The sequence below is a fragment of the Salvia splendens genome, chromosome 7 (assembly GCF_004379255.2).
Source record: "Salvia splendens isolate huo1 chromosome 7, SspV2, whole genome shotgun sequence".
NCBI lineage: Eukaryota > Viridiplantae > Streptophyta > Magnoliopsida > Lamiales > Lamiaceae > Salvia > Salvia splendens.
In genome coordinates, this window is record NC_056038.1 from 9515261 (window position 1) to 9524743 (window position 9483).

Consider the following 9483-nt stretch of genomic DNA (forward strand, 5'->3'; position numbering starts at 1 on the left):
TGATTCAACTGTATCATTGTTGAAGGCTATCCAATAACACCATCTTAGATAATCAAGATTTTTCCATTAGAAAAAGGCTCCCTTAAAAAAGAGGCTATACATGAAATCAACAAGAAAGAGAGAATTCCATCTACTAAGGTAGTAAAGTGAACTCACACTAGGAACTGACCCAATTCATTACATAAGATGGTAGAGATTTTTCTTCTTGAATATAAAAAACTCACTCTCGAGACAATTTAGGACATTGATCACCGACTCTTCTCTCGATCCACTGAAATGCTCCACAATATCCGAAAGCAGAACCTACATATAACTTACATTAATGATTTGATTTCGAATAAAACCAATTTGCCTATTTGCAAGTTCAAACATTTACCCCATCTTTGAAGTTCTTGAGCCAGTCAAGTACAGAATCCTCTGTTGCTTCCAAAGCAACAGACTGCACTGCTTGTGCTTCGTCAAGTTTCAAGCGTTTCCTAGAGCAAGTGAAGTCATCTGCATTCTCAGATTTTCCAGTTGAGTTATCATTCATCGCGCTGTCAACTTTCATCTGATGATCCCCACTGTCAGCCAATGGCGCAGTATTGGACTGAGTGCCTTCAGTCTTGGATGTAAGGCTGGTGGATCCTCCCAAGAGTTCTGATGTCTCTTTCTTGAAGTTGTCTACTTCACAGCTTTGCTGATGGGTAGATGCAATTACTTCAGTCGATATTTGCATCTCTTGCATCAGCAAGCCAACCTTTATTTGAATGTAGGTCACCTAAGAGTTACAAAACATGGTCATACTTACAGAGATCATGTTTGTCATTTTAGTGCATAATCTAACATGATTGCATCAGGATAGTATTGTCTAATATCAAACCTCTTCAGGTAACTCGTTTTTTATAGGTTTTAAATTTGTCCCAACTTTTGAAACGGCTTCCTGAATGTTGCTGAATGTCTCCTGTGTCAGTCCAACCTCAAGACATAATCTGGCCCAGTCAATAGGACATCCCTCTCTTCCGGCTTCAATTATATACATCAAGACTGTTTCTTCTTTTATTGGAGCTGCTCTACTAGGATGATTCTGAAAAAAACTAGGATGTTACTATAAAGAAAATTGTGCAATGAATGTAACTAGTCTAGTATGCCCTTTTAAGAGACCTACAGCAATTTTTTGGGCTGTAAGGCCATCCTCTTGCCACATTTTCCAAGCTTCGAACTTTGCTGGTGATAAGTTTCTTTTCCTGTGAATTGTCGCAACCTTAGTTTGCATTGGAGATTCTACACTTGGCTCCCCATCCAAATTAAGACCCTCTTCTTGGGATAGCTGCCTAATGCTTTGCAGTAAACGATCTCCATATGTATTTAAAAAGTGCTACAGAAAATTCATAATATGCACATTAGAGACCCAATTGTATAAAAACAGAATGAAAGGGATAATTTTTATGTTGAGAATAAAACATGAAGTCATTGAAACAAAAACCCAGTCAGTGGAAGATGTTCACTTCCTAAAAAGCCAATTTAAATTACCTCACTGTATTTGAAAAGTACGATCGTGATGAGTGATAGTTAACACATTTACTGTCTTAATTTGTAAAACAAGTGTACCTGATTCACACCATCAATATTTGCTAGCCTAGCTCTTGTTGAAGGCCTTGTCAATGTAATCCTTCTTAATGTTTGATCACCACATAATGCATACCTGAAAGGTGAAAAACTCTTTATCATCATGAGTTGTTTTTTCTCAAGCATAGAGCACAATCAGTGATCGATGAATATAAGGAAAACTAAGAACTTACGGAGCAGTTCTGTGTGCTTTTGCAAGTTTCATTCTCTCTTCCAAAAGCTTTTTGTAGAGCTTATCCTCAGCCTAAACCACATAAGTAATAAGTACAAACATACTAGTGAAGCCATGTTCTTTTAGTCCAACTTCATGCAAATGTGAAAAACAAGAGAAATATCGAAACCTAACTATATAAGTGAAGTAGATTGGATGTTGTAAAAAATGTACTTTATGTTCTGATTGCCAATTAACAGTCATTGCACTTTCAGTTATCTAAATTGTTTTGTGCTTCTATCTAGAACACTAGCACTTTAGCGAGTAGCTATACCTGGGATAATCCATTCGAAACCTGACCCGAATTGTCAACAATCCCATTACCAGTTCCATCTTTGATCGCATCCTCACCCGCCAATTCTGGAGTCAGTGCTATATATAATGGAGGTTGATAATCAGGGTTGCAGGAAGTCAAAAACTGATTTCCTTTTGTTCCAACTCTGGTACAACAAAGAAGACTTGTTCAGGGCAATGAAAGTTCAGTGCATATGCTACGTATATCAACACCCTTGTGAAGATGGGCCAAGGAGTAAAGAACTTGAGCTTTTCTAGAAAAGCTCAAGTTCTAGCATGGTCTGGGGGTTTTCTTTGCTCATATACATCGCCTACTTAGTAAAGAGGTTATAATGATACTTCTGGAAAATATTATAAGACCAGCCTTTTATCACGATAGTGTAGTAAAAATACATACCTTATACTTTTGTATATATCTTTGAAGGTTTCGACCAAATAATCTGCAGCCAGTGTAGAATTGATGGTGAATAAGGTAGTCTAGTGGTAGAGCATTTAATATTGCAATCAGAAATAATGCTATCCACTAGTTTAATGTTATCTGGTCCTAGAGAATAGTGCATGAATAAAGTATATTGCTCGAGGAGTTTCTATATCTCAAAATCGGAAAGACACTAGGGATATTGGGAATTCTTCTCATAAATTCTGGATATGAAAGAGTGTGTAACTTAGCACAAATCATTTTTAAAGCAAGGCTCCTATTATATACCTTGTGCAATTAATTGAGAAGCTAGTGCCTTCCACCAATTAGCTGACATATCTTTTCCTAAACCATGGAACGGAATCTTATCAAAACGAGCATCAAGAATTTTCTTGGACTGCAAACACAGAGGAAGGTATAATTATATAGAAAGAACATAGAATACTGCAGAATCTACAAATATAACTAGATGAATATATCTTTTGACGCCTTGAACCAAAACAGATCAATGAAATCCAATTTGTAAAAATAGGAGATGGAAGTGCAATGAGGATTCTAAATGAGATCCAATTGTAAGAATAGGATATAGAAGTGCAATGACGAGAATGAACTACAGCTAATTCACTCACACTTTTGCATACCCCCAAAACAAAAGTTGTTTGTAGAGACGAACAAAAACCAACAAAAGAGATGTTGAGGCTCATGAAACTACTTGGAAAAAAATGAATCTTTTTAGAGTATGCTAACTTCCTATATGCTTGTAATAATGGCTTATCACTATATATTTTATCAGCACAAAAGCTTACTCTGGATCCGCGAAGTACATCAATAGGCAAATTGAGACCCCAATGTCCCCCACATGATTGAATGCAAGCCATAAGAAGAAATGCCTCTCTAGACATATCAATCTCTTTTTTTGAGCTGGTGCAATTATCACAAGTCCCTGCATAAATCATATTTAGCAGACTCTAATGTAAAAGAAATATATAATGTCTAACACATACTCCCTCCATCCTTAAAAAATAGACAAACTAGTAAATGGCATGAGTTTTAATGTGCAATTGGTAAAGTAAGAGACATATGGGAAAAAAGTAAGAGAGAGAGGGGGAAAAGGTAGTGGAAGGAGTGTTAGTGGATTGTGGGGCTCAAATTATAAATGATGCATAGGATTATTATTTGTTGAGAACTTTTCATATTTAGACTTGGTCTAATTTTGGGGGACGGCCGAAAATGGTAAAACTAGTCTATTTTTTGAAGACGGAGGGAGTAATATCTAATAGTTTTAGGCGTTTAGTAAACCATAAAATGACTTTAAAGATTATGCATTCTTCCTTTTTGTACATTGGGACTAAGACCACAACCTATGCAACCAGCTGTGATCAATAAGACATTATGCTTTGAGGTTTTTACCCATACATCAGATTTATTAATAGGACAAAACCACACTCTCAATATTAAAACAAGACAAATTTACCTAATCTTCATTTTAAAGATTTTGAAGCACATCCAATTTTAGAGTTGCGAATCTTATCTAATCGTCGACTTCTGCTCTAACTGAAGGAATCAAATATTCAGGCACCTTCATTTTATTATCAGCAAAGTCTGTGATGATATCATGATGCTTTAAAGTTTTTTACTTAGTAGATGACTAACCAATCCCTGTTTGCAACATTATTTCTCGAATGATGCATCATTATTTAGAGGTTAAACAAAGATTTTGTAGAAATCATTTTCGAGTCACTAAATAGAAAAGGCACTGAGTCTAGTTTCAGAATGATTAACCATTTTTGCACTCACTTGATGCTAGTAGAAGAAAGGAAAAAATATGAACTGATAAGTAGATCTAGATCATATAAATGCGCAAATATGAGAACTCAGAATGGTTGGTTCTCTTAGAATTGAACTTCCAGCCACTACTTGCAAATGTGGTAGTTGAATAACAGGAAAGAATGCAGGTCCAATAATATTTAGATAAGAAAAAAAAACAATATTTAGATAAGAAACAGTAACATAATTTCATACCACAGCGAGACGATGGGTATGTCTCTCCAAAGTATCCTAAGAGGAAATTTCTTCTGCAAGTTGTCACCATGCAATAACGTTGCGCTGCAGCAAATGAATCCATTATTGCTTCTCTTTGGTCTGCCTGGTTAAACATCACATCACATGTATAAAAAACCTTTATCAGAACCAGTGTAACAAAAAGATATTCAAAGAAAAAAAAATGAGGTAGGAAACTGCAGATATATGTGAAACTATTAAAAAGTTGAAATATAAAGAGTCAAAATACATACTGTGCGTGCTTCAGAACAATAAAAATCACCCTTGCCAAAGTCACTTCTTGTGTAATATAGCCGGCAGTTTGAAGGAATCCCATCTCTACCACAACGCCCACTCTCCTGATAATATGATTCCAAACTCTTTGGGCAGCCATAGTGTATTACATGTCTTATATCAGGCTTGTCAATGCCCATGCCAAAAGCTATAGTTGCAACCATTATATAAAACTCATCTCTGATGAAGGATCTGTAAGAAGTCATGACACATCAACTGCTATTTCAGAAGCTTTGATGGACACAATATTCAGACCAAAAAGATATTATAAGCATATGGAATATATCCATCATATACTCAAAACCATCAGGAAACATAAAAAAAAGAGAAATCTATGTTGATCATATTTGCAGCAGCATGTATCCTGAGACTAGTAAAAAAACAACTACAGTTATGCAGAAGGTTTATAAATATATAGACCTGTGGTAGTCCTCGCGTGCTTTATTAGACATCTGTCCATGGTACATTCCGGCCTGAACTCTTGATTCCATAAGGCTCGCAAAGACCTGAAGAAGCCATAACAAACAATCAGCATCAGACGCTCCAGTGCAAATATATTAGGGCCTCAGAAATTTCTTCTTCAGAAAATAAAATAAACTTTTGAAAGTCTATGCATTTTAAATGTAGATGTGATATGGATATATTAAGGTTTAATATATTTTCCCTGCAAACTTATGCATATAAACAAGATATAGCATATGATGCTAGAGTAGAGAAGCATGAATACCTCTTCCACATCTTTGACTGTGGTGCAGTATATTATAGTTGATTCTGTTTTAGCAGCACACGTAGAGATTTCTGACACAAGTTCGTTCAGAAAAGCACTGCCCCGGACAAAAGATTGACAACTGTAGAAGAGATTCTGGCGGTCGAATGAGCCAATGGTTATATACGGAGATTGCAACTTCAATGACTTCACGATATCATCACGAACCCTGGAAGTAAAAAGAATTACTGGAAGCAATGCACGAAATCATATCGAATAATAATAAAATTGCACTGGAAAAAGAATGATAAGTCATGGATTCTAAAATATATTCCTTCCGTCCCACTATTAGAGAGAAGCCTAGACGAATTGGACACATAGATTAAGAAAGCTGTATTATGTGTAAAGTGGTAGGGTCTAGTGGTCCACTGAAGTTTACTAACTTTTTGTGAGTAAAAAGTTACTCCCTCCATTTCTTCATAGTTGAGGCGAAACTTTTCGGCACGGAGTTTTAGAAAGGAATGTTGGGTGTGTTAAATAAATAGATAAAAAAGTAAGACAAAGAAAATGATAGAGAGAATAAAGTATAAAGTGAATAAAGTAGAGAGAATAAAGTAAGAGAGAGTAAAGTAAGAAAGAGAAAAAAGTTGCCCTATATGGAAATGACTCAACTGTGAAGGAACTTCCCAAAATGGAAAAATGACTCAACTATGAAGGAATAGAGGGAGTACATATTTGGACTACGCCGCTTATTGTGGGTTGGCCCGATAAGATATAAATGTCACTTATAGTAAAAGTGAGGAGTGTAATATAAAACTACACAATGGGATAACCACAAAAAATTCCAGATGAAAATTGTAACCTAGATGACTACTCCTATTTGCTATGATAAATCATAGACCAATACAGCAGACAAACAAGTTTGTCTTGCAATTTCAGGACAAAATAACTAGTTTGACAAAATTATGTACATCAAGGGACACCAGTCTTAATAGTGCAAAACATTGTGATCTTGTGTATTGAATTTGTGACATAGCAATCCAATGGCTATGAGAAAATTTCCAAATTTTAAATTACATGCACCCTGTGTGAGGGAAATTTGTTAAACAAATGGTGTGTAATTTCCAGGCAGAGGCATGTTATCACTGAATGCAGCACTACAGTGATCGGATCTACATCACCAAGGTAGATTCTATCATTCTACTAACAGAGTACGCAACATACATTGTCTTGATTGGAGGGACTTAAAATTGGATAATGTGCGAGTATATATGGAAAATAGATCTATACTTACTTTCCAGTAGCGGTAGCTGTCAATCCAACAAATGGTACATTCAAAAGAACATCACGCAGTTTATCTAATTGTTTGAATTCCACCCTGCATAGTAGGCAAACCTTAAGAAATGATGAGAATATCACAGGTGAAAGATTGACATAATTGTGACTTAACATGACAGAACCACAGATAAGTTTGATGATACTAATGTGCCAACATAAACATGAGAACGTGCATGTTGCAGGATAATGTTTAGTAAAATCATACTACTTCTTTCTCATATGAACAAAAAACTAAAAAAAGAGGATTCAAAGAATCAAAATTATCTTCATAAAACCCGTTCCAACAAGGACAGCAAACTATTTGTTGGTCAGAAAAGCCAAGGTTAATTAAATTAAATAATCAAATGTTGAACTTAAGGATCCAAAGTTAGCTCATAATATGAATATCCTCAATTATTCATATGGGAAGGTGAGGAAACAAAAATGTGTTAGACGACTGGGCTGCAAAGTGTCACAAATTTACTTATTTGGGTGCCCTTAAATTTCAGTTGGAGAAAATAGTTTTTTTTAGTGGCACAAAGATGTATTTTGAAAGAAGGAATACCGGGTTTGAAAGAATTGAGAGTTCAATAATAAGAACGGACATATACTAAAAGAATATAAAATTGTGCTTTAGAGAAAGCAAGTCAAAGCAAAGAAAATGATAATTTTATAAAAACACTAAAATGCTTTCCAGTAGACATTGTTAGGCATGTCTTAAATCAATAAGTACATCTTTACTTTGGGGAATGATAATTTTCAGGGGAAGTAAATCCTTAACAGCATAGAGCTCTGGGAACACAAGAGGGGTTGGGGACTAGGGGCAGGTAAACCTTTTCTCAAGTGTCTATTTTGATGTGAATCTTGCTTTCTCAGGAGCAAGAGAGACACATTAAAAGCATTTAGTTAGACATGATAAGATCATAAAGGACCAGAGACTTCAGAAACTAGTAGAGATGATAAGTGACATTATGTGAAGTGAGCTGAAAAGCACACGCCATTGTGAACCCAACTGATAGTTATCATAAGGCAAAACAAAGAAATACAGTAGATATTAGAAAGAGGCTTGCCCAATGAGCCACTCAACTGCTCATTGTCTCACAGTCATATACGCCGGTTTCCTTACACACATTTTACAATCAATATGTTTGTGTTATATAAAAAAAAAGAAACGTAACAATCATTATAAAATCAACCGACCTGAAGTTATGTCCCCACTCTGATATGCAATGTGCTTCATCAACAGCTAATAAGCAAATTCCATAATCCAGTAATCTTGACCAGAAACTGCAGCACCATCGTCATAAATCACGAGAAAGGCAATACAAGAAGTCAAACAGAAAGTAAGTAATCAAATAGCTTTAAGAATGAACAGAAATCAGCATTCAGCTCTAATAAACAGGCATCAGAAATGGAAACAGACAGAGTAGGAACAGTCAAGGAAAACTTATGCACGTAGCTCTTTACAATAAAAAAGTATCTGTACCACAAGCTATGTATAAAGAGGTTACTTAACAGGGATGAGTAGATGAAATCAAAGTTTTTTATCACAAGTTCACCAAATTTCATCTGCAGATAATACTTATAAAAACGATACGCACCTGCTCGGAAGCATGCAGGCCTTCTCTGGTGTCATATACAGAATATCATACAGACCTCTCTCAGCATTAGTTAGGGCATTTGGATCATTCTGAGCACTAGAAAGATACTCTGCTCGTATATCCCTTTCCTTCAGGGCCATGACCTAATCACAAAACATGATATAACTACATCCAAACCAGTTCCACAAATTAACTGAAAGCATGACGAATAGGCTAAAATGCGTACCTGATCCTGCATCAAGGATATGAGCGGGCTTATGACTACAGCAGTCTTATTCAGTATTAGAGGAGGCACCTGATAGCTTTATCATCGGAGTAGGTTTTTCAAAAGTTGATCAGTTTCAGTAATTATAGTAAGCTAAGGTTACAAAACTTACAATGCTTAAAAAATGGAGCAAAAATTAGAAAAATTACCACAATGACTTGCCACTTCCGGTCGCCATAACCACTAAGCAATCTCTACCTTGCAGGATACTGTCCACAATTTCTTTCTGGTAAGGTCGGAATGTGGAGAATCCGAAGAATTTCTGCAGCCAAAATAATATAACAAACGATAAACCCTTAGACACAACGAAGGGAAATAAAGACGATGGAAATATAGTTAAAAAATAAAGGAATAAGCGACGAACTTTGAGAGTGGACTCCATTGATGGACCTTGCATTTCTTCGGTGACACAACAGTCGGCCAAGCCAAGATACAGAGACCTTATTAGGGTGTTATTCTGTGGTTGAGTAGTACACTTATTACTGTGTTTTTTTTTTCTTTTTTTTTATTCCCGCACATATGGCTTCCCGCCATTTTTCATGAAATTTGTATTAAATAAATATTTCATTTTGATTATTACGAGTTTTAAAATATAAAGAAGGAAAGTAGAAATAGAAAAGGTTAATAATAAGCATTATATTTATGAAATTTATTTACTAAAGAGTGGAGTAGTAAAAATAAAATGACCGAACCTAAAGGAAATTATGAAACAGAGTAGTATGTACTAGT

At 35.5% G+C, this 9483-nt stretch overlaps 1 protein-coding gene across 1 annotated transcript; it reads right to left on the bottom strand.

The window, feature by feature from the left end:
- Positions 1-44: 44 nt before the first annotated feature.
- Positions 45-9241, bottom strand: LOC121811492 (ATP-dependent DNA helicase RecQ-like). Its single transcript, XM_042212366.1, has 20 exons — positions 9119-9241; positions 8904-9016; positions 8716-8791; positions 8490-8632; positions 8089-8175; positions 6866-6949; positions 5593-5800; positions 5286-5371; positions 4826-5057; positions 4554-4677; positions 3338-3474; positions 2820-2928; positions 2511-2553; positions 2094-2259; positions 1782-1852; positions 1591-1684; positions 1148-1357; positions 863-1066; positions 377-760; positions 45-303 (listed from the first exon to the last, which is right to left on the bottom strand). The coding sequence occupies exons 1-20, from the start codon at positions 9149-9151 to the stop codon at positions 178-180; spliced, it is 2730 nt and encodes a 909-aa protein (XP_042068300.1). The 5' UTR covers positions 9152-9241; the 3' UTR covers positions 45-177.
- Between the last annotated feature and the right edge of the window lie 242 nt (positions 9242-9483).

Coding starts and splice junctions, on each gene's coding strand:
- LOC121811492 (XM_042212366.1), bottom strand. CDS start 9,151: ATGCAAGGTCCATCAATGGAGTCCACTCTCAAA. Junction 4,678..4,825: donor ATTGTTCTGAAGCACGCACA/GTATGTATTTTG, acceptor ATGTTTAACCAG/GCAGACCAAAGAGAAGCAAT. Junction 2,929..3,337: donor ATGTACTTCGCGGATCCAGA/GTAAGCTTTTGT, acceptor CTGTGTTTGCAG/TCCAAGAAAATTCTTGATGC.